The sequence below is a fragment of the Cygnus atratus genome, chromosome 2 (assembly GCF_013377495.2).
Source record: "Cygnus atratus isolate AKBS03 ecotype Queensland, Australia chromosome 2, CAtr_DNAZoo_HiC_assembly, whole genome shotgun sequence".
Lineage (NCBI taxonomy): Eukaryota > Metazoa > Chordata > Aves > Anseriformes > Anatidae > Cygnus > Cygnus atratus.
In genome coordinates, this window is record NC_066363.1 from 131,009,598 (window position 1) to 131,035,901 (window position 26,304).

Below are 26,304 nucleotides of genomic sequence, written 5' to 3' on the forward strand. Positions count from 1 at the left end.
CGATATGGTGATATAACTTTATTGAGTTCACTCAACGTCTCTGAGGATTCAGGTAGACTATAAAAACGATTAGTTCCTTTTATATTTTAATCTTCAACAGAAATACAGTACGTTTTTTGGTGTCTTGTTACAACATTCTCATTCATTTTCACGCAAATGATTTTTGGTACAAACAGAACTCAGACTTAAAGCTGAGTAACTGTACGAAATTATGTGAGGTAAGAAATGTCTCTTTCTAATAATATTTTTATTCTTTTACCAGGCAAAGCATTGAACATTTTTTCTACAATGGAAAAGAGAAGACAGGTGTTTTGTCCATAGTTTTATTTCACCAGGAAGGTTCATACAGTTCTGCATAAAGGTCATTGTATGCACAGTCTGATGTACAAAGCTCCCTTTGAAAACTCCAGCACAAAGACACTGCATATTAACAACATTAAACAACAATGTGGGTGGTATGGGGGGGGGGGATTAAAACAAAACAGCATTCTTCCTATCGGAAAAGCAGAATAAAACAAGGCACTTTCAGTAAATAAGTGAAGAACAGAAACAATCTGTATCAAATATTCCACAAAGCTGAGCAAGAGCACTGTAACAAAATTCTGCAGTAATGAACAAGTAAAATACAAAAAGGCACTACATAATCCTCTCCCTGCAACTCCCCTTTCTCAACCAATTAGCCAACTGAACTTGGCACAATGGAGTCTTAATTATAAAGTGCATCTCCTGTCTCAATGTTTTGAAAAATAGGCTTTAGAACACATGTAGCGATATCCCCACATGTACAATACATTGAAACAAAAACACATTGCAACTAGACTCAATCTAGTACTGAACTGTGCAGAGAAAAATATGGCTTCTATACAAGTCTTTCATTTATCTCCATATAATCTGGAATATTTTTAAACAAACATGAATGCATTAGCAAGATGATAAGAGGTAGTATTCCAAGTAAAAGGCAAACTCACCGATTTTATTGTTACATGGATATACGGCAAAGGTATCCCAGGTTTTAAAAGCAGCATTATCAAACTAAAAGTATTACAGCATGCTATCTTGGGATGAAAATACACAGTGTTTTGGGGGTCTCGTATTAGTTCCTTCAGCAAAAATGACCGTTTCTTTTTTTTTTTTTTCTTAAAATGTCATACTATAATGTTGTTTCGTAAGTATTTTTCTCTTGGTTAAGTTTTCCTATTGCATTGCATTAAAATTTCCAGAGAAATATTCTTCAACTTTAGAATTTAAAAACAACATATGCTACAATCTTATTAAACGTAAGATGAGTCCATCTTTACTTTAACAATCATTAATGTATGGCTATTAAGAATATGAAAACACAAACACCAAACAGATGAACACATTGAATGTGTCACATCAGTGGCAACGTATGACATGCTAATTAAATGTGTTTGGTGATTTAAAGTTTATGCCACTCAGCTATGAAAGTCAGCCAAATTGTGTAGGTACACTATCTAAATTTTAGCTGATTTTAGCCCTTATTAGACTTTAATATATTAAATACATAAAGGCTAGATAAAAACTGAACTCAAAGCAGCACTGGGTATATTTCTTATGTTAACAATTTGTAAGGATTTATGTAAACATTCAATATGTGCATTCTTGCTCTTTGCTGTAAATTCTTTACAGCTACTATACGCCCCTACCCACAGAGTATGTCCCAAGCACGAAACTTTCCCAGATAACAGCAGATGCTACTGATCTATTCTTCTTCATCAGCAGTATATGCTACTTCAGCGACTTCAATTTCTGGTACAGAATTTTCAGGCAGAGAGCCACTCCAGCATGCCTCGTGGTTCTCTTTATCCGAGCTGCAACAACAGATCAATAAGCTTTGTCAAATGGAAACTAATAGCACTCTCTACAGTCATTTTATGCCTGCAATCCACCAAACATTTACAAAGCTTGTTCAGCTTATCACTTACACTAGATCTAAGAACTAAAATCATCCATCCTGATGGCCTTTATGAAACATGGGATAGCTACAGAGAGGTGCAAAAAAATGCTGAATTCCTCAGCTGTGCAGAATAAGACCAACCATTTAAAAACATACTTTAAGAAAAATTAAAAACACATTTTAAGTAAAGTAATAGTATTTACCAGCCATTCTCACCCAGGGTACCCTGGTCTGCTTCTACTGCAGAAGACTCCACCTCACCACTGCACTCACTTTCTTCTCCTGATATTTGACGAGTCATTTTTCCTGAAGATAAATCCCTGTAACAAATAACAACAGAGTGCCACCAATCTATTTATAACAAGCATTCATCAGCAAAAAGCTGTTTGTTTCATTTTAAACTTTACAGTTTCTGGAAACCTATCAATCTCACTCCTAACATGACCCATATTCTTTTTATTACTACAGAGGTGCAGGGTTTGCACTGGATAGCTATTTAAACAAAATTCAATCCTCTTCTTGTATCTCAATTTGGTAGCTGTACAAAATAATTCAGGTCCCGGAGAAGTGACTATGACTTTAGGTATGAAATTAGAAGCATATGATCTAAGCCATGTTCATCTTGCTTCAATGGCAGAAGGAACAAAGCCAAAACACAGAAGGAAGACAGACAAGATGATAAAAAGATGTCTTCAACAATTTCACAAGTTTCTCCATTGTAACTTTAGATGCAAGTTTGCCAGAGTAATACAACCTCCTATTAAAGTGATAGGTAATACTTTTTTTCTTAACAGCAACGTAAATTGATGGTCCAACTAACCTGACTAGAAATGGAAACTTGGTCATGTAAAATTATCTACAAAAAACAAAACCAATAGAACCCTAGTCTCCAAAATATTTATCTGTATGGAAAACAAACAAATTTAGTGTTGAAATCCATCACTTGAATTGGAAAGTGTTGTGAACAATTTCACGTTGAAAATAATTTTACTATATTCACTTTTAAAATACATATATATATTTGAACAAGTATTGTTTCGATACCTTTAACATGATTTTTAAGTAATACTTCAGCATTAATTATCTAATTAATTATTGGTCTATCTTTGGGCCAAACCCAGCACGGTATGTAAAAGCCTGTAAGTCTGATACTTCATCCAGTTTTTCACAAGCGTTTTAGGCACCTGGCCTTTAGAGTGTAAAGGCAGAAGATGCTTAATTGTTGTTGGGCCATCAGATCAAAACATTTCAACAAGGCAGAAGTAATGTTCATTCCTTTTGGGTTCCACTCCTATCAGACGAACTGATTATTGTTTTTTAAACAAAGTCACAGCATTACTTGGTATCTTACTTTTACAGCTAAAAATCACAGGTGTTATTTTCCATCAGCACTTCAGCTACTACTTGGCTGATTTTCAATACTTTTAAAGCATCTTGAAAACAGACAGGGTATATCCGTATTAAAATAAAAAAAAGAACAATGAAACAAAACATCTGTCTTCCAGGAAAACAATAAAGAAGAGAAGTACTTCTTGTTACTCATGGTTTCTTATTTTAGTTTTAATCATACAAAATTTCTTTCCACAATGTTTTGGCCAAATACAAGTTACTTAGTTTTCATTGGCTATTTCAGCATTTTTGCCAGTACTAAATCATGATTTTCTTAAAAAAGAGGAAAAGCATCCTTTAAACTCTCACACAGTTACTTGTCTTCAGGAGTAGAGTTACAAACTAAATATAGTATCAGAAATCTCAATAAAATACACCAATTCCATTTAAATCCTTTTCCAAATCTAGCCCACTTAAACCATATATTCAAAAATGTAACTTGTTAGTCAACCTGGAAATGCCAGAATCAGCAACCTAAGCAATATTGAATTACACATACTAAAGCATCCATGGGAATTTAGTCCTTTGCTAAGGAAACCCCACAAAGACTGGCTCAGCAGGCCTAGCAGGACACTGAGTATTAACTCCCCTGCACCTGCTGCAAAATTTAGCAGACATGCGCCACGAAGCTTTCCTATGAAAGGCCACTGATTTTTTTCTTTGGATTGAAACGGACAATCTCCAGTGATATTTAAAAGCTATCTGTGGCAAGATTCCAGGCAATTCAGAACTAAGTTAGACATTAAAACAGGCATATAGTCGCTTTATCATGATGTTCTGTCAAAGCTTTGAGTACAGGGGAAATACTATAACTCAAAGCAATTTTTCCACTGCTCTCACCTCTATCACGGAACTTCACATATCCAACATTTCAAAAGCAGAATAGAATCTTTACCTTTTCTTTACAAGATTTAAAGGATTAACAAACATAGTCCTAGTTACTTTAGAGGGAGAAGACAGGACAACACTTTTGCAGTTATTTGTATTGAACAAAAGCTTTTAGCCAGAGAAAGATTACTGAAAATACTGCCTTGTGTGCAGTTATGTGGGAAAATTGTTTTCAAGAATACATTTAAAGCTGGTACTTCCAACTATCCAGAGAAAGTGCCTTCATGTCAAAAAACTCCTAAAAGTCCTACAGTTTCTACATACCTAATTCTTCTTTCAATAGCATCTATATGAAGTTGTTTTTCATTTAACAATTTCTTCAGTGATTCCACCTCCCTTTGTTTTTCAAGCAGTTCTTTTTGTAGACGGTAATTTGTTTCCTCCAGAGTTTCACAGAAAGCCTAAGAGAGATTTAAGAACATCTTCAATTTTACTTCAGTGGACTGCCTTTGTTGATTTTTCTTTTATAAATATCAAACTGCAACAGAATTGTAGCTGCTTTTCTTTGTATTGATTACCATAAAAAGCAACATACTTTAAAAAAAAAAAAGTGTCTTTAATAAAACATGCCACTTTGCTTTGAGCAATGAATTTATTATACTATATTGCAATACAAATACTTTACTGCATCCTTTGTTTGTGTCACAATAAAATAAAAGGTTTTAGAGAAAGAGGTTTCCCTCTTCTGAATTGCACTCCCTAATATTGAACCTTTTTGCCTATACAGAACATCAGCTGAAATCACTTACTCCCTTTGTCCTTCATATAAGCTTTGGTTTCACATAACTTTGAAGTCAGTTTCCTAGATCTAAGTAACAGCGATGCTAAAAATATTCGGAAAAAGTGAATATTCTTCACTTATACCAGATAAAGATAGAAAGTTACAGTTGGGAACCAAATAGCTGTTGCAAATATGACAATCATAAAAACCCTAAGACCAATAATTTTTTTTTTTTAAGAAGCTTAAAGAAACGTTAAGAGTGCTACTGACTCAGTCATAGCAGGTATTTTGCATTACTCCGCCGAGGATGACATGTACATAGCACACCCTGAAGAATTTGACAGTAAGCAGTCTCAAGACTTCACATGAAGAGCTAACATATAGTGCAATATTCACTGAATGCAGGAAACAAAGTGTTGGCACAGAGCCTAGTGATCTACTACTGGTAAAAGTGAGCCTACCGACAGTCATGTGCAATTCTGATTTAATAATTTACATGTTCTTGCTAAATAAGGAAACCCATTTCAGAGGCTCTTTTGGATTAAGATTACATGCAACTAAACACTAATTCATAAAATTCACTATATATAAACATTTTATATGACGTTAACTGATTCTCACTTAAAAATGCTGCTACGACTGCATTCCTAAAAGTGCGGTGTTTTTCAACCCAATAACCATTTCTAATTTTTTTTTGTATTGAGTTTTCATTTCTTTTATTGACAGAGATAGCAAATTTATCTTAGATGACAAGCATTTAAGACCAATCATCAGTTAAGACACAGCTTTATCCACATCTTCTAGAGCCAAGAACACATTACACACAATTCAATCTTCACGCAGCATTTTAGGTGAACCCTAGTAATCATTTCCATTAAGCATTACTCCTGTTTCATCCAGGCTAATTAAATGAATTTTAGTGCATGTTGTAGAACTGCTTGGGTTGCTGCTGGCCTAACTGAAAGTTGGCCATCGTCTCCTTAAGAATATCATTAAGTTATATAATTTCTACCTTTGTATTATGTACATACAAATTTCCCTATTCACAGAAAAAATAAAAATATTCTATAAAATATTTATAAAAAATAAAAATTTCAGGAGATCAGACTTCAAGCTCTTCAAAAAAAACTGCTTAGAAGAAAGAATCCATGGGATACCAGCCTGGAAAGAAGATAGGTCCAGGAGAGCTCGTTGATATTCAGTGACTACCCCCTCCAAGCTCGAGACAGGTTCATCCCGACAAGTAGGAAATCAAGCAAAGGCGACGGGAAACATGCATGAATGAGCAAGGAAGTGCACAAGCAGTGGAAACATAGAAAGATGACCCAGGAAGAGCTGCTCTCTGATCTTGCACTGATAAGAATTAGGAAAGTAAAAGCCCAACTGGAACTTAATCTGGATGTGAAAAGAAAGAAGGAAGTACTCTGTACATGTACATATTCAACAAAAGGAAGACTAGGGAAACTGTGGACCTGCTGCTGAATGGAGTGTGAACTGGTGACAGATGGCACTGAACAGGTTGAGGTACCTGATGCCATCTTCTCCTCAGTTTTGACCGGTAATGCTGGTCTTCAGAAATGCAGGCCTCTGTGACCAGAGGAAAAGACAAAGAAGGGCAAGCAGCCCTTGGTAGAAGAGGATCAAGTTAGGGAGCACAAACTGGACATATGTAAATCCATTGGGCCTTACAGTTTGCACCCATGAGTGTTGAGGGAACTAGCTGATTTTTAGCTTAGTGTCCAACAGGACCCCAGAGACCAGGATTCAAAGATCATCATCAAAAGATAATTAAGGGACTGGAATATCCTTCACATGAGGAGAGGCTGAGAGAGCTGATACTCTTCAGTCTGGAAAGAGAAGGCTCAGGGTGATCTTATCAATATGTATAAATACCTGACAGGAGGGAATGAAGAAGAGCGAGCGACACTGCTCAGCAGAGCCCACTGACAGGAGGCAATGGGCACAAATTTAAAAAAAGAGGAGACTCAATCTGAACACAAGAAAACACTTTTTTTTTTAAAAAAAAAAGGCAAACAGAAAACAAACAAAAAAACCCTCTCCCATTGTGAAAGTGATCAAAAACTGGAGCAGGTTACCCAGAGAAGTCATGAAGTCTCTGCCTGTGGAGATGCTCAAAACCTGACCGGACATTGGTCCTGGGCAACCTGCAGCAGCTGACCCTGCTGAAGCAGGGTGTTTGGACTAGGTGATCTCCTGCAGGTCCCTTCCAACCCCAACCACTCTGTAACAAGATGTACTAACCCCAGAGACCAGAACTTCGTGACAGCTACGTCTGATAAATTTCTAGAAATGGTTAATGGACAAAACTACAGCAGCACAACTATTTTAATAGTTTGTCTAAATTTGTATGGTGGAAGAATATCCCTGACACTTCACCACAGTATGCATAATTAAAATTTCTAGAGAAGGTACATTAATTATCTTAATTATCTGAACAAGTAATTCCTGTAATTTTAATCTTAGCTATTTAATGGTAAGTTACTTAAGATGAAAAGTAACCGTGTAGAAAATCAAACAGGAGTCCAATACACAAAATATACCAAATCCTTCAGACATACATAGCAATGGAACAAAAGCCAAAGCACTCCCACTTGCACACAAAACAACAAAATGGAAAGTATAAATTTAATTGCAGGAGCTTCACTTAACATTCATAATTCTGCAGTATTAACAACGTACAAGCAATTCCGAAGCACTTTTATTTTATTAAGTAGGAAAACTAAGATGACCAGTTCTAGACACGCTTCATATAGCTAAGCGTGCCAGTGAAACGTACTTCTAACAAAACGGACTGCAGCATACAGTATTTATTAGTTGTCCACTGTGCTCACATGCATGTTGTAAGTCTGCTGCCTTACAAACTACTTGACGCTTACTTGCCACTACTCGGTTATCTGCAAGAATACTATTTTCAGTGGTAACAATTACTCCCTTCATTACATCTCATAGGAAGAATATTTTACAGCAAGGCTTGAAGTTTATGGTGTACACATTGTGACAATGTGTTGAGTAAGCCTTAAAAAAACACCTCTACTTATATTCAGAACAGGACTACTTCTACCACTAGTAGTTGCCTTTAAACAAACAAACAAATTTTATACACTATTCATAAGGGCAAAAAGGAAGCGACTGTATCTTGGGACAGGGATCAAGTATAGCAGTCAAAGATCATCAGTGTGCACCAACTATCAGCAAACTCTTGTCAGTTTTAGAAATACATACATTTGCAAATGTTTGTGAAAGGATGGAAATGTTCCATTTGCAACATCCCAGCGTATTTTACAATATTTCAACAACTACTGCTTTCTACTGCCTATCATATTACATAGCACTTACCCTGCTCTCTTCTAGACTATCAAAAGGACCTGGAGGATCATCCAGACAAAGAAATTCTCTCACTGCAAGGCTTTAACAGATAAAATAGAGTGAATTACTTAAAGTACAAAAAAGCAACGATACTTACAGATGATGATACAAGGTCATATTACTTTAAGGATGCAAACATACAACCTCGTATTACTCTCAAGTATTCAAAATAATGTCAATAAACTAGTAAGTCTCACTGGTATGTGTTAACTAGGGACAGTATTTAAAATAAAACTTAAGAAGTTGCACAAGTACACTGAAAAGTTTTCAAACAAAAGTAGTATTCAATTTAGGACAGTTTTTTCAAATCTTCACAAACTGTATCTTCAGAATACTACAATTAATTACCAAGTAATCTATTAGCAATCTGTGCTTGCACTCACTGCTTACAAATCCCTAAATCATTTCTTATTGCAATGAATGAAAAGAAAAAAAAAGAGGATCCAAACTAATTCCCTGTCTCTTCCTCCTATCTAAGTCAAAAGGTGAAGGCAAGAGGAAGAAGTTTTCTGCCCTGTTCTCATTCTCTACAATTGAGGCAAATGCGAAGTTCAAACACAAGAAAGAAAACTTCTATCTAGCTACCAATCTGATCAAACAGCTTCAGATTCAGCAAGGAGAATGGAAAGTGACACATTTTTTCAGCTAACATTGGTTATGACATCACTTTCAGTTTTACAAAGACTCTGAAGAGTATTGATCTAAAATGAATCCTGTACTGAACCTTTATTTTGTTGTTGGATTTGTGTAAGCCTGTTTCAATTGCTTTTTACAGATCTGAAGATGCAGGGGTTTATTCAGCCAATGGTTGGTGAAAATTTTTGTCTTCATATCCACTTTCACCCAAGCAGCTCTTACACCAACATGAAAAATTCCTCCTATAATAATGATCCATTCCTTTCTCCACTTAAACTATGTGAAAATTTTTTTTTTTTTTTTTTTTTTTTTTTTAAGTCCTCTCCACTGGCTTACATAAATCATTCCATGACTTGTGCAAGCCACGGCCTGAACTTTCTTCCACATAAATTAATAAAATTCTACTACTAAAACTAACATTATCACTCCAACTAGCTCAGAAAGTGATCGATGGTAAAAGTCAATAAAACTGTTAAATTATTAGAAAAATAATCCCAAACCAACTGAAAAGTTATTCAGCCATATGAAGTGCATTTTCAAGGAAGTTTTTTTTTTTTTTTTTCCATCCAGATAGTTTCATCAGCTTGTTTGAAGTGACCCTTCTCTACCATGGTGCTCAAACCCATTTTTTAATGGTTGAATCGCTCTTTTCATAAAGATGAAAGTTGTGCTGCATGAACTCACATGTGCCTAATGCAGAAGAATTCATTATATGGAAACACTTGTGCTCATCATTCCTCTCCAGTATCTTCATGCTTGACTCATACAGCTCAGTTCAAATATTTTAAAGTATTTAATTTCTACATGTCATTAGTAATTTTATTTTGAAGTGTAATATCAGAATGACAGAACATACAGTAATGTTTGTGCATGAAAAAGCAAATACGCAGAAGATAAATGTGCAAAAATATTCAATCTACAATCTACTTCTGAAAAGCCATACCCATTTTTTGTTCTCCCTACAGCTGCTGGCAGAACGTTGTCTTTTTATATTGCCTTGGAAACTTCTCGAAAGCTGTAGATTCACTATTTAATGTATGTCAAGAAACTGAAAGCCACAGGTCACTGCAACGTAAGACTACTGAATTTTTATTTTTTTTTTAACTAACATATCCATCTGATGGCATAAATATCCACTTGCAGCCTAGCTTTACTCTGAGAGCCCGCTTTCCCCTCCATGTGTTATACCTCTTCCTTTCATTTAGCAAAAAGAAGAAAATTCTGCCTCTAGAGTGACAGTTCACAGAAACCTTCCACATCACATAACAGAGACTGCTGTACATGGCTTCCTTTCCTTTATGCTGCTAAACCAGCTGACATCCTTCTCAATGGAGGCAGCAACGCCAGCGCACACCCGTACTGAAAAGGGCAGGAAGGAGCAGGAAGGACAGTGCTGCACGAGAGATCTGTGACAAGACTCAGCAGCCGGGTTTCTCCCTTTCAAACTACTTCTTGTACAGGGTGGGGGCAGAGGAGAGCCATGCCATTTATAAAGCCTGGTGATACTTATGTTTAGCAGGTTAAACTTTTTTCTCACACTTTGTGGAATTTTCTTGAACACATTAAACTCTGTATGCGGATTTCAATTTGATCTTCCACTGAATTCTCAATATAAGGCAAAAGATAAGAAATCTGCAGAATGCAGAGACTCTAAATTTACTCCTCTGCATGCCAACCTAATATTTTATCTTTAAGCCGCTTGGTATATCTATTTTAAATAGAAATAGATTCACGAAATGACTTCCTTATCTGGAGTGCAGATTTTCCTCAGTCAATACACCTCAATGATAATACAGTGCATAAAGAGAAACGAAAGAGACTTTTCTTCAAAGAGAAAAGGTCCTTCACTTTTGGTATGACCTAAACAGTTTGATGTATTTGCAAAATCAGAGAAGGGTGAGATTTTAAAGAGGAAGCAGGGTCAGATTCTCACCACTGCTCATGTAAGGTGTAAATAATAATTGAACAGTAACTATTACTCTCCGGTAAGTGGATAAGAAATGAGACAGATCAAATTTATCTAATTTTAATCATATCATGAGGAATCCAGATTTTCCACTGATACAAACATTATATCCTATCAGGATATCTTATGTTTCAGAGTTTATATTCTTCATACAGAGCCTTACACAGCCAAGAGCCAGGTTTTCTTCAAAGTCACGTTACAGTTAACTACCTGCTCATTAATCAAAGTAAAAACAGATTCCACAAACGTTTAAATTCCCTTCTGCATCTGATGAGTGAGTTGCCTTCACAACTTTTTTTTTATATAATTATTACAGACTATTTTATCCAGCATACACCACCATCAAGATATAAACAAGCTACCGCAAATACCTAGCTAGCTGCAACAACATGAAGCTCAGTACAAACCCTTCAGAACTATTCAAGAAGACTAAAAGCCCATCCAGCTCACTGGGTTATCACACAGCAGCATAACATAACTGACATTTACAGAATTCCTTTTCTTGGCACACCTATCACTGTGCAACTTAAAAACCAGGAAGTTCTTAAACTTCACAGCCATATATCTGATCCAGATGATCATGTTTAATAGCTACTGACAGAGAAACCCAGACGTTGATGTTTCTGTTTTGAATTGAACCCATTTATGTTTTGAACCAGTTTCTGTTTGAATCCATTTATGTTTCCTGTCTCAAACATCTCACAACAAACCTTCACCCGGTAGCGTGACTTACTGAGAGATGACTATGAATCATCCGAAAAATTAGCATCATTTACTCAGCCTTCTCTATCCCCCTGATGATTTCACGTGCCTTGTGTAGCCAAGCCTTTCCCAAGATGACAAAGTAGAGCTGAACTTTTCTGTGGATGTTTTTCTGTAGTTTTCTCAATATTTCTAGCAGACCATCTTTTGAAACTGAATACTGTGTTTTACTACTGTACTATGTGGAAGTTCAATTCAGATTCCCACAGCAATAAAGTACATTTTTGTTTACTTTCAAGTTCCTCTTCATCAATTTTTATTTATCCTTTTGACTATTTCTGGATACTGAATTGATTGAGAAAACTATTTATATCAGTGCAAATGATTCTCTTCAATGTTGTAAAATCCAATTGAGTTTATGATTCTGTATGTATATGCTTACTGCCATTTTGCACTTGTAACATGTTATTTCATCTGTTAGTCATTCAGTGCCTAACAATCCTTCCACAATACTTCACCATCTCTTTGCTCACTTCCAGATATTCTGAACATTGGTGTCTAGAACTGTGATCCAGGATTCCATATGTAATATCCCTAAATTTCCAAAAACCCTTTTTCCCTTACCTTTCAACTATTTTATATGATTTCTCTCCTAACTACTTGTAAGACAGATTTTCCTCTGCAAAAGATATTACTTTTCCAAATATTAGTTGTTAATCTGCTTACAATATGTATTTTTTTTAAATCGCAAGCAGTACCACAAGTGAAACTTACTTACTGATCTATAGTTCCCAGACTTGACACTCAAATTCCTTATGAAAAGTGCCAAATGTAGTAACAGCCATTCTTCCAAAAACCTAAAATAGATGTGGGCAGTAGATACTCTCATACAACAGCCTAGCTATTTTATGTTTTAGTTTACCTAAAATTAAGGGAACGCTGTTTGCTCTACACAGTTTCTTACTCCTCATTTTTTAATGAAGTTTCAGTTAAAGGCAGTTCCTCAGACTGATTCCTCAAAGAATGGTTTTGATACAGTAACCTCAGAACTTTAAATCTGAAAACCTTCTCCAACATCAGAAATAACTGCTCTGCCTCTAGCAACTTACTTACTAAATTCCTCTTTTGGCCTATACTAGTATGATTTTACATTTCATTTGCCAAAATTATATTCTTCTCATCCTCCAGCTTTGGGAGGATCTTCCAGCTGGTATGAAAAATCACGTTGTTCAAAGAGACCTCTGCACTTTGTTGCTTAAACACATTATGATTTTTAGACTTACATCTTTTTTTTCTGTTTTGTCATTTACATTTACTCATGTAAAGCAATCCGTAAAGGTATTTCTATTACTATCATGTCATGTAAATTAAAAAACTTTACTTTAATGCACATTTTAAGAATTTATTGCATAACAGTGTAGGTACTTAGCACTGTGCAAGCCTAACACTTAATCTTAGTATAGTTTTCAGTTAACTATGTGCAACTCCTCTTTTTTGCTTAGATTAAAATGTGATTAAATTAATAGGAAACCAAATAATTAATATTACGAACAACATCAATGCTAACAAAAATCCATTACTTTGTAGCTCAAAGATACATTGTTAGAATCTAGTAGCCTATATGACGGGTTGGAACACAAAACACCAAATGCATAGGAAAATTTAATCACATACCAGTTAGCAATATCTTTGTGAGCTACTAGGTTCTGGAGGAATGCTTGTAGTCCCAACTGTCGATCTTCCAAGAAGTCAGGATTATAATTATCCTTGAACCAGCGCTTTGGTGGAAGGGCCAATCGAAAGCCAGGAAACATATCTTTTAACTAAAATAGAAATCAAAGATGAATGAAAATAAGAAGTCTATATGAAATACTGAATCTGATAAAGGCATTGACTTTATTGAGAATCACAGGTTCCTTCTGTCTTCTGTTAAGTTCAAGCACTAGGTAAGTTTCACAACAGTAAATAAATTTAAATTATATACAGTATAAGTTTTGGGCACAGTTCTGTCACTTTACCTTAGGCAATCAAATGACCTCTCAAATTTAGCCTATAAAAAACAGGACTGAAAAGCTTTGCTTTGTTATGTAATGTCTTTGAGTCAGTAAATGTAAGAAAACTACGTAAGTAAAAAGTAGCAAATGAGTAAGCATTTCAGTGGTGCTTCTTCTATTGTACGCAGTGATAGCAAATACTACATAAATAAAATGTATAAAGCTCACTACAGACCTGTAACCCTGCAACTCATCTTTTCTTGAGGACTTTAAGAATGAATGACGACATATGCATGGGATCCTTCTAGTAAAGAGTAGCTCTTTGTACACGGAGAATATTAAAGTTTCAATATGCATGGATGTGGCATAAACCTTAGTACTGAGACACGCAAAAGTATATTTTTGGCTTACTTTATTTTTAATGATCTTTACTAAAATGGCAGAAATATCTAGAGTTTTTCTGTGAATTCAAAATTGAGATATGCGAGTGGAAGATGAAATTTATATAACGATTGAGCCATCCAAGCCTGCCTGTTACCTATTTTTCTAATATGCATGAAAACCAAAAAACATTAAAACTTTAAAAGAAAATTTCTAGATGCCTTTTCTTAGAAGGCATGCTTCAGACACAAAACCTCAAGCAGGATTTAGAATCAACAGAAAAAGCAAACAGCTTTTTACAAAAATAGCTTTCCCTCAATTGCCTCAAGAACAGTTTAATCTTTTTGCGAAGATGGGATCAAAGAAATTTCCGCCAGAGATACTGGCATATAAAGCAAATACATTCATATGTATCTTCCAGTGATAGGAATTCCACAAACTGTCTTGAAAACAGTTTAGTGTTCCATGTTTACAGAGCTCCAAAATAATTCTTCACTGGGTATCTTGATTCTTGCATGGAAAAATTTTAGCCTTCTGACAATAAGCTTTATTTTTGTATTTTTTAATTACATTTTATAGACTCTTGGAAGAGGTACCGGGTGGTTCAGTTAAAAAGAGATACTGTATTCCAGCTAGAATCTCCCTACAGCTTAACACGTGGGTCACTGATGCTTACAGAAGTACTATCTCATAGCATGCAAAGGATGCTTTTTTAAAAACCACATAATTGCATATTTAATTTGTAGCCCACGATAACTACTAGTTTCTTATTTATAGAATGGCTTATTCTCAAAGCCTTGGTTCTTATTTGTGCATTTAAATCTTCCCACTTTCCTGTTTGCTTACTGAATTTTATCTTCGTATTAGACTCTTCTTGATATTTTTATCTTTGGTCATCCAAAGTTCCTTCATCTCTACCAATTTAATACGACACACGTAAGTATCCTTCGTGATCCATAAGCCCTCTTAGTTAATGAAATACTGAACAGAACCAAACTCAGAAAAGATTACAAAAGGAGTTCCTGTGTTATCTTAGTTGTACAGATGACCACTGCCGGGAAAGCTTTTCAAGCAGATGGATTTCTGCTTTAATGACTTCATTTGTCTGGTTACATAGATCACACCATTTATTTCTGAGGAAAGAGTGTGCCTACACACAGATTACTCCTGTGAACAAACATGGTATGAGAAAGCTAGCAGCTATCAGCATACCGATTTTCAATGGCAAGTCCTGAGGTGTTCTTTCTTGAATGCTACTTGGATGCATAAGGAAAAACCATGGGGTCAAACAAGTTATGCTAGGTGTGGCTTCTTGCTTGGATCCAGCATCTTTTCTAGACATCTCTCCCCTACATTGTCATGTGATAGCTCATGCGTGTCACATGAGGCAGTGTCTCAGGGAAAATTAGCTAACTTCTTTGTTCTTAAGATGGGTCATTTCATTCTTCGCCCAGTAGCTCTCCAGGCAGAGTGATAACCTTGACAAAGCTACTCTTCCCACCGTTTTTGGGAGAGAACAGCACTTCCCATACACTTCTTCGATCCACTACATGTTCATAAGAGATAAAACTTACACATCTAGCCAAATTTTAGCCTTTGCCCCTAACATGTCAAGTTCTGTCATGTTCAACATACTCTCCGATTTTGTTATTACAGCGAGAGACAGAATATTTCAGTCTTCGTTGTATCATTTGCTTTCTGCAGTTTGTTCTCAAGTATTGGCTTTTTATTTTCCTGCCTTCTTCCCTTACTTCTGTTTCTAATGATTTATATTAGTTTACCTATTGCTCTTGGCTTCCTGTGACAGCTTATCTTGCACCTCAGCATTTCTGCCTTAGTCTTTACAAGTTTAGTACAAACTTCTTGTACTGATCTGTATGTGTACATGGGTTTTTTTTTTTTTGATCTTTTTGACTTATTCTTTTCAAGTCTTAACCTTCTGCTGCACTTATTTATTTTGTTCCTAACAGGAGAGTTCATGGTTTTCAGCTCTTTCACTTCCATTCATTTTTATTTTATTAGCTGCTCTGTACTAAAAATATTTCAGAAACTAGTGGAAATTATGTCCAAAACGCTTTCCAGGGTCCTACTGCTATCTGTTTTGCTCATTTATTTCTCACAGAGGTCAGGACAAATAAAGAATGATATTACTAAATTCACTAGCTGCTTCTATAGTTAGCCAAGTTGCATTCATTTTACCTAGTCCTTCCGAGTTTATCTACACACATCTGAGTTCTTTCCACCTTTTCCTCATTTTAGTCACTGCTGAAGTTTAACTCTCAGTTCAGTTTGGACATCTGAATACACATACGTCTTATATGTGTCAGGCATATACTTTACCTGGTCCTCCTGAAAAGCCCTTCCCCCTCAGTTAATACTTCAAATCAGGATTCTCATTGCTATCAGTTATTTAATTCTGCTGTCATTTAATGCCAAGCTTCTAATATAATTTCAGGGAAAAAATAATTTGCCACCAACCTCAAGAAAGATGGTAGTTATTTGTTTCTTCTACTTTTTTGCTCTATATAAATGATAGTAACTGAATTACTAAACTTTATTTACCAATTCAAAGACTTTTTGCTTTTTATATAATTTCTTTTTACTTTTTTGAATATTGTAAAAAAATTAATGTTGCTCACCCAGAACTTTTTAGTAGGAGTCTGTATCTTCAGCTTTAAAGATCTAATATTTCACAATTAATGTCCAAGACACTAAAACCAACTGAAAACTGACCAACATAATTAGAATTTTCAGTATTCACTAAAGATAAGTTTTATCAGCCTGTGCCCCTAGAAAAAACAGTTTGTTGCACTGATGAAGAATAAATAATTATTGGATCATTCCTGCAAAAGTATACAGGCTCCTAGTTCTTTTTCCACACAGGGGATGCAACTAGTGAATGTTATTTCTAATCCATCCAATAAAGGAAATTAGATATAAAGTATGAAGTACACTAACAGACGGAGATGAAAAAAATATCTTCTTTACACTAAACATATGTTTATATGTGTCATACATGTTTGTATGTCTATTCACATATGTAGTCTTCGCAAAAATGAGATACTGTTTGTCTTTCATTAAGACAGTATATTTTATGTGCAGTGAAGAAGCAAGGAAAGAAAACAAGTGACAAAAAAAAAAAGTAAGACAAGGAAAACAAAACAAGAAATAAGAGTAAAGTAAGTCAGATGAGAATTTACCAGCGTGTAGTTCTCACCTTGTCATTAAGCCTGGAGAAGTCGGTGTACCGTCTGAAAACCACCCAGCTTTCCTCTGGACTTCTTTTTACTAGTATTTTGTACACCTGTGTGGAAAAACAGGCATATCAGAAAAACATGCAGAACTTCAAAATGCATTGGCTGTAAGGCTGAAATTACCCTTCACTTCTTAATGAAAAAGAACTCTCAGAAAAAAAAATGATCAGTATAAACACTATGAATGAATTTTAGATTTATAAAAGGACTTTCCATAAACCCCGAACATCTTTAACCACTTTCTGTCTGAAAGAAATGGTTTGTGAAACTGCATCTGGATTTCTTCTCCAGAAAGAAGAAAGCTATCAGCTTTCTTCTGTAGTCTCAGCTATCAAAGAGATAACTGACCTACTTTAACTATTGCTGAATTATCGTTTTACTTCATAATCCTTAAAGCCAATCTGCCTTTAAGATGACTGTAATAATCACTTACTGAGTGTTGTATTATTTGAAAAGGTCTCATCTGACTTGACTCACAATCAAAAGTGACGCAGGATAAAAATAAGATGCTGCTTTGGTCCATTTATCGTGCACGTTACTCTGCCTGGAAAGACAGGAACTATGACCACTTCCTCTGTTAGCAGTGTCAGAATTATGATACTAGCACTGTAGAACTGAAGTAATGGAACCTTAGAAACAGATTTAGCAAAACAGCAGCACAGCAGTTAACACTGTTTAAAAGCCAATGGATAAAAACAAAAGACCCTTTAGAAGGGCGATCTACAAGTCAAACAGATTAATAATTAAACGCAATGAATCTAACAAACACAACTTTATCTAGAAAATATTAAACCATGTCTAGGAAAAAGAATTCTCATGTCACAACCTTACTTTTTCCAACATAAGGAAAAGGACTTTGCACTTGCTCTGGATTAGCTTTTCCAGAAGGTGTTCTCTAATTAAAACTGATAAAATACAAGGAAGAAAGAGGTATTTTTTGGAATTGTAATGATAGACATTTCACTTAATTACTTTTTAAACACTTTCTAATCTGTTTCATAAAATCTTTCATTTTTTTCCACAGCAGGTTAACTAATAAATATATTTTTATTGTTGCAGTCCCAACATATAGCCATATAGCTACCCAGCTTCTATACACCAGACACTTAACCGTTTTCAACATTTCTTCTTTAAAATCTTGTAACTGTTTGCAGTTTAATACATTACACAGGCTACACATAACTACAGTGAAAAATAAAAGCATTCCTTGAGCAAATACTTCTCTTATCTACTTTTTAAACACAGAACTCTACTTTCAAGCAGCAGCATATGTAGACGTCATGGACTATGGTACAGACACTATTGCAGTCATGAGCAAAAGGTTATTAGCTTTTCAAATTTATTCTGTAAGAGATGCCTCCAAAGATAGCATGAAAACGTAACTCTTCTTTCTTGCATTTTCTGTGCTTGCCCAAATGTTTTAGCTTTCCTGTGGTAGCAAGAGTATAAACACTTTTATGTTACAAAAAATACATGAAGCGTAACTGCTAAATAAAATTGTGAAGACTTATTGCTAGTACGCAGGAAAACACAGAACAAGCGGCTTTGCAGTAGTTTTTCTGATTTACAGGATGTTCAGCTAAAAGTTCTGCAAATACATTGTTTATAAATGCACATAAAAAAACAAGCAAACAAAACCCCACCAAACAGCTGGTCTGGCCCTTGCTTTGAGCGGCTAAATAAATATTAGACAATGTAAAAAAATTCTTTTCAAGTTATGTGTACATAATTGCAATAAAGAGCACAATCAGCTCGTGATTACTGACTAAAAAAATACAGTTAACCTGAATCAAACATTTCTGGTTTTCTTGCCAAAAAAAAAAAAGGCTTCCTTTCAAGATTTGTAATTAATAAACAAACAGGACTAGGCTATTACAAAACCAATTGTCAGTTCCATCACACAATTTTTTGGGAAAAACTACACAACAGAGTGAAGTAATTTCAGTTAATCCTTAATCGCCTTATTCCACAGAGACAAGATATTCAATGAAAATATGCAGTATTCAGTAACAACTTTTTAGCTGATTCAGCATCTCATCGCTTTTTACTTAAACCACCTAGAAATGATAACTGAACAATTCAGGGTTGTTAACAAATGTGAGATCAACTGCTTACAGGCGGCGACATTTTTTTAACCTAGCATTTTCCTCCCCATGTTTCAGCAGCTATGCACTCCAACATACACTAACATTTAACTTTTTACATTTGCCCATCACCCAGCTGGAGCAATTCAGATTCACAGTTTTGAGAAGTATGACATTAACAAACAGTTAAAAAACAAACAAAATTTGCAACAAGAAAAAACCCTTTAGCAAATGAGTCTCCTCTCTAACTTCTACTGGTGGTTTCAATTTAATTTCCGCTGCCTTCCATCTCATTGATTTTTGCATTATGGAAGCAACCAAAATTTCTAGCACTAATGACTTACTAGTTTTAATGCACAATAGCACGCTTATTTTCAGCATGCAACTGAAAACATAAACAGTTAATTACATGCTTTCAGAAACAAAAAAAAGCAACAGAAGTGAATTAAGAAAGAACAAAAATGCACCCAAGCAGTTTAACCACGAAGAATGCTTCATTTGTTCTGTAACCTGGACTTCTAAATTCAGTGACAACTTTGACTCCTTAATTTCAGTGCAGCTGAAGCACATCCTACGTGCACAGTTTATTAAGCCTTGGCATATTTTCAGATTAAACTCTGTCATCTTAACAATACTACTCATTGTCTTATTTTTGAATGTATTGTTTAAAAAGGAATCTTCTCATCTATATGTCACAAAAATTTGGCTCTTATGCTACCATGCATGAAGATGTTAGAAATTGGAAACCTTATGGCAAGTCCATCATTATCAAGTAATTAAAAAGCAAAGTTATTTAATTCTTTGCAAGAAGAGCTTGATGATTTTACTAGTATTTGAAAAACCAAGTTATTAGCTTCCACACATATCTATCTAAAAGAAAATAGGAGAAAAAACGTCTGCCATTTCCTCCTTTCTACCTATTTGTGACAAACATTGGTCTCCTAAGGAACGTAATTAATTAATAACAAAACTTCCATCAGTCCCACAAGCATTGCCTAATAATCTCTTAGAAATGTTTCAACCAGTTCCACAAAAACAAGTGCACAAAGGCTTTAATATATTTATGGCTTGTCAAAAATCTCAATTGCCAGCTACTGAACATTTTCAGAAAAATCAATACAAATCAGTTTCACTGGTGTTGTGTCATAAGATACTCCATGTGATATCACTCCATGTGATATGTATTCAGGACAGAAGATTTCCAGTAATTAGAAACTAAACCTAGCGATGCAAGAAGCTGTGAACGTTTGTACTTTAATGCAACTGTTGTATGCTACTAATAACTGTGAAAGGGAAATAATAGCAGGTTGTTTTATCATTAATTTCAAATACAAGACTGCATTTTGAGATGTTTAACGATCCAGAACTTCTAGAAGTTCAATTTCACAAGAAATGGAAACTTTGCAAGATTTCTGACTTTTTGAGCAGATATACTTGACACCTGAAGTACAATGAAACACTTCCATTCCACATACACAGTTACATGACAGACTGTTTCTGAGGCTGTTTTTTCCACCTGTATAGTGGGAGTGATATTTTCCTGTCAGGCTGCAGAACTCTGAAACAAGACTAGTGTTTGCGCAGTGCTCCAACATCCCCGCACGATTAATTAGCGAAAAAGAATGCAAAGCACGCTCAATGATTATCTTGTCATTACAGAACGAACTATACCATCCCAAAAACTTACAGTGAATTTTGCCCTTTCCTCCATCACCTCATAACCCAGTATAGTAGGCGTGGACGGTCGATCCTCCCAGCTCCTGGAATCTGTATTCTGCTCTATTTCTTCTACGGGCTGAGTACAGTATTCTATGGATGTATCCATACCTGTAAATTTAGTCCTAACAAGTGGACTACTACACACAGATGATGCAGAACCAATCTGGTCAGGCACGCTCATCTTTTTAAAACTACCAACAGCAGAGTCCTCTAGCTGTCCTTTTGAGGAGCTGGAACTTGTTGAGATGCTCCCAAAAGAAGAACGTCTTTGGTTTCTGTTTGTAAAGCTGGATGATGAGCTTCCAATAGGAATAGGAACAGGAACGTATGGTGTTGCCATCCTTCACGGAAAAAACACTCAGTTTCAGGTCCAAGAGTTTAAGGTTTGTTCAGTGTATACGCCATGTTTTCTCTTCTTTTCAAAAACAGCACCTGCAGTGAAGGTCAGAAAAAAAAAAGCTTTATTTATTTATTTATTAAATGAAAGAAACACTAAGATACCGCTTTGGAAGAATTTGTATCCGTACTGGGATAGTAAATAGCAATACTGATGGGTAAACATTTTCACAAAGAATTTTGCTTCATATAAAATACTGCTTTCAAATTATCTCTACAGTTCGAGGGATAGCTCTTCAGGAGTTTTCTGCTTTTCACAACTATTAAAATAAAAATGATGGAAAGTGAAAGTTAAGATTATTAAAGAGAAATATTTTTTCCTTTATGAGATAAGTAAAAATTTTATTGAAAAGGTAAGCAACTTTTAGGCATAACCTAAAAAGTTCGTGGAGGTTTAGTGGCTGTTTAGTACAAAGAGTAGAAAAGCCCTTCTCAGGATTGTTTCTGTACAATGTCCATGAGCCATACATGCAGGCAATAATATGCATGACATGAGCAACAAGAAAACACAGTAAACAACATGGGTGAGAAAACATATTTGCATATCCTATATATATATATATATACACACATTCACTGAAGTATGATGTATCTGTTTTCAAAGCAAAATATTTTTTTTCAAAACAACTGTTGCAATATAATGGTGCAGATATCTGTAACAATTAACTGGGCACGCTTTCTGTAGCTTGAACTATGGCAATTAAGTTTTACACGCATGTACATCAAAAGCAGTGTTGTACTAGTAACTAGTTTTCCATTTCAGGAGATTAAAATGGAAAAAAGTTCAAGCAAAGATGATGAATCAAAGATTTGATATTGTTCTACAAGAAAATCATTTCAAGCTAAAATTAATCTTTTGTGTACACGTACGTATGTTTCTATAAAAAAAAATAAAACAACAGGCTCAACCTGCCAAAAAAGCACCATCACCTCATACCAAAAGGAGTGTTCTTACAAGATGCAAACGAGAAGCTATCTCTTTGGATTAATGGGATTTGAGTCACCACCCATTTCACCCACGAGTACACCAATCAACCATGAAGCTGCAGGCGGCTGTGAAATGGGAAACTGTCAGCCTGATTCATACCATATATACAATCAATCATCTACTGAAGCAAAAACCAAATGAGTTTTTTAATTGCCAGGGTGAAGCGAAGTTTTCATTCTCTTCTTTTGAATAAATATTAGAGATCATCAATAAGTAAATAAATACAAAAGGAACCAGTATCGAAAAGAAAGGCTGAAAAATGCTCCTGAAAGAATTCATTCGGGGAAAACAAACCAACAAACAAACTTCCTGAGCCCTTCAGGAACATAGGTGAAGGCTTCACATGCTCTCTATGTGTGAAAACTCAGGGAAGATGACCTAAAGAAGCTGTTTCAAACTGGCAGCAACTCTGCAGAAGTAACTCTGCTTCACCATGGAGTGAGGCTGGACAACCAGCTGCATCTGAGAAAACAGAAACATCAGTGTCATAAAACACTCCTGGTTTACTTTGCTGGTCAGGTGCAGGATTTGGACTATCCAGCAGCTTCTATTGCAGCACAGTCCTGTGCTTGGCTGCGTGACTTAACTCCACAGATCAGATGGCTGATGTGCTTCAGCATCGCACAGCTGGAAAGAAGCGAGTCACACCTGTCTTGAAAATGACATTCTCCACTAGCAAGACTACGATCTAAATCCCTTTTTTCCACCTGGATCTCAGTAAGCAAATCTGCCCTCTGCCTCAAATTAACTTTGCTTTGATTTTTAAGACAGGCAGAAATATCAAGATGTGATGTTTTCTCAGGTAGATTTCTCTAGCACTATAGTAGCCCATATAAAATACTGAACAACACAACACCTGGCTCCAGTAAATGTTACCAGCATGAGGAACTGAAAGCATCCCCTTAAAGAATGCCCTACCCAGCATTCCATACATCCCATGTTCCTGGGAGGTGTGGGATTAAATCCCCATAAACAGAAGAATACAGCTGAGTATAAGGTTTACAACAAATCAAAGGACCTGTAAATAAATAAATTAGTATTTAGTATTAGTATTATCTCCTGCTGATTTATGAATCTAAACAAAGACATTACGAATCAAAACAAAGGAAAATAAGCCCACACCTCAGGGAACCTGTGATATTCACCCAGTTCTCAGAACTTGGTGAAGGAAAAAAGCCTGTGCTTTTCACCACTTTGTCTTTTTGTCATTGTTGTTAAAAAAGACATTTTCACGTTACAATGGCTTCTGGACAGTGCCTTTTCTAGAAGAACTCCCTTCTTTAAAGTGAAATGCCAGTCAAGAACTTACTACCTTGAACTTACTAACACCCTGAAATGCATACACACATTACTGAAAGGATTAACATGAAAGGATCTGTAGTGCAAAGCACCTGGTATTAAGAATCCTACATCCACGCTACACAAGCTTCAGCAACTTTTATTTCAGACTAGCTATAATTTGGTACCATTGCCATTGAATGTTTATTTGTAGCTGGACTGCGTTAGGTCTGCTCCCAGAGTGCATTTTTGGTTTTATTTTCTTCTGTACACTTTAAGACCATCCCAAATTGTGAGCCAGTTCATACTAAAGGGTGGCGATCCCAACATTTGCTTGTAAAAGTCATTCTTTGCTCAAGCTCACAGTATACACACCCATAGTTAAATAAAAGGAGCTGATGCTATCAGTATCTCACCCATGTTCCTGTAACTCTGAAGAGTAACAGAAGAGTATTCTTTGAGTAATGGAAGCATCTGGTCAAGTGAGCTAACGGCATGCCATGTCATTAATATGATATATGTTTTTCAAGGAAACAGAAAACATAGAAGGATATTAAATCAGAACTTACCATACTTATATACGTATGCAAATTCATCTTAAACTGTAAAAGTATCAAAAACTCCACATATCTAAAATATTTGTTATGAATTGAAACAGGGTGTAAAATCACATTAATATACACTTCATAAAGGCTAGAACTGTGAAAATGGCACAATGCTCAAACGAAGGTCACAACTTCAGGTCTTAAGTCTTTCTATGTATATAGAGGCTTACTGCCAATTCACGTCACAGAAGAAACAGAAAGCAATTTAATGAGATACTTTAGGACAAGTCACAGTGCTCCTTGCTCACATCATTGCAACAAGGAACGAAGATTTAGGTGGGCACTATTCAAGCTTCACAGCAGCCTGGGCTCACATCACTGTGTTAAACCAGAGGAACGATCGCGCCCCACCAACTTTCCAAATAAACAGATCACTCGTGACACCTATAATATAAACCAGCTGCCGCACTCTCTTTCTTGTGTAAGTACTTAACTACCTTACTCGTTAATAAGAAATTTGCTCCCTGTTCAGAACCCGTGCTTGGTTCAGTCTGATCCCCAACTGCAAATTAAGAATGAAATAAAAAGGTGACAACATTTACTGGACTTGAGTGCTAAGTGTGAAACAGGATAGGACGGAGTCCCAGGAGCCCTGCCGTCACATGCCACATGACAGCCTCACAGCAACGTACCCTGCTGGGTGTTTACAGCGCTCACCTCCCTTTTTGTAGGTGAGGCGAGAAGACTACAACAAAACCACTTAAAAGGCTTTGCCTCCAATTTGAAGCTGTTGCAATTCCAACCCCTTTTAAAAGCTAATGGCTTTTAGGCTCAGGGAGAAACACGCAGGCCATCCAATTCAAGGATAACAGATCATAAAGCAGAACAATCCTTATTTAAGGCTTGTAATGGGATTTAGAAGAGTTTCGGCTACGCGACACCACTCGGTTACAGTCACCAGGTCTCTGCCTGGGCGACCAAGCCCGGGGTGACCCCTGTTTTTAGGATTTAAGCACTACAGCAGACTGTTTCCTTAAGAACTACAGCAAAAAAATTAAAGAAACTTCTTGCTGTGTTCGCTTTTACAACTCCAAAACAGAACCAACCAACCAACCACCCCACGACGACTCGGTGCCGGCTCGGCTCACCTACGGCCCCCACCTCCCCCCTCACAACCCCTCACGGGGGCCCAGGCCGCCCCCCCCCGCGCCCCAAACTAACCGCCGCGGGCCCCCAACCGCCTCAGCGCCGCCGTACCCCCGCTGCCGGCCGCCCCCACCCCGCTCACCCGCTCGCCTCCCGCCGCCGCCGCCGCCCCTCTCGGCTCGGCTCGGCTCGGCTCGGCTCGGCCCGGCCCGGCCCGGCCCCGCCCCGCCCCGCCTCGGCTGCCGGGGAGGCGGGCTCGCGGCTCGGTACCTGAGCTTAGGAGAAGGAAGAAGGAGCGGGGCGGCGCGCGGACTACAAGTCCCGTCATGCCCCGCCAAGGTAGCGCCGGGCGGCTTACGGCGGTGGCTTGCCGCGCGGCGTTTCGGGAGCTGTAGGCGGCGCGTGGCGTGGTGGGGATTGTAGTTCCAGAGGGAAGGGGCGGAACGGGGGGGGCCAGCGGGCCTTGTGCGCGGCCGTCACCGCAGCGCTGCCCCGAGGGCGGGCAGGGAACTGCGGGACCCCGGCAGGGCGAGCCTGGCCCTGGGCCTGGCGGAGGGACGAGGCGGGCTGCGAGTCCCTGCTGCGCAACCCCCGTGCTCTGCAAGTGGCGTGGTTTTACCGTCATGTCGCTTTAACGTCATATAACTTTAACGCTATGTCGCGCCACAGCGCTGCAGATCACTGCTATGTCGCGATAGATTTTGGCGTGACTGCTTAACAGCTGTGGTAGTGGGGTTCCGTGTTAAATTTCATGGATAAAGGCGACGAGTGTGTTCTCCGCAGGAAATCATTATTTTTCTTGAAAATGTGGGAAATAAACCAGCCTTGCAGTATCTCAGTGACTTGTGCACGTAACGAGGAGCGTGATACTGTGGAGAAAGTGAAAGCAGCACAATTTGTGTCCAAAAGTGC

At 36.9% G+C, this 26,304-nt stretch overlaps 1 protein-coding gene across 2 annotated transcripts; it reads right to left on the minus strand.

The window, feature by feature from the left end:
- On the minus strand, positions 1 to 25,770 carry SNX16 (sorting nexin 16). 2 transcript variants are annotated; one of them, XM_035546443.2, is made up of 8 exons: positions 25,535 to 25,622; positions 21,008 to 21,471; positions 17,200 to 17,286; positions 13,282 to 13,430; positions 8,274 to 8,343; positions 4,460 to 4,596; positions 2,122 to 2,238; positions 1 to 1,832 (listed from the first exon to the last, which is right to left on the minus strand). In XM_035546443.2, exons 2-8 carry the CDS (start codon positions 21,377 to 21,379, stop codon positions 1,724 to 1,726), a joined length of 1,041 nt encoding a protein of 346 aa, XP_035402336.1. In that variant the 5' UTR covers positions 21,380 to 21,471; positions 25,535 to 25,622; the 3' UTR covers positions 1 to 1,723. The 2 variants fall into 2 exon arrangements, with proteins under 2 accessions (XP_035402336.1, XP_035402338.1); XM_035546445.2 differs by lacking the exon at positions 25,535 to 25,622 and adding an exon at positions 25,663 to 25,770 and having other exon boundaries at positions 55 to 1,832.
- Positions 25,771 to 26,304: the final 534 nt, after the last annotated feature.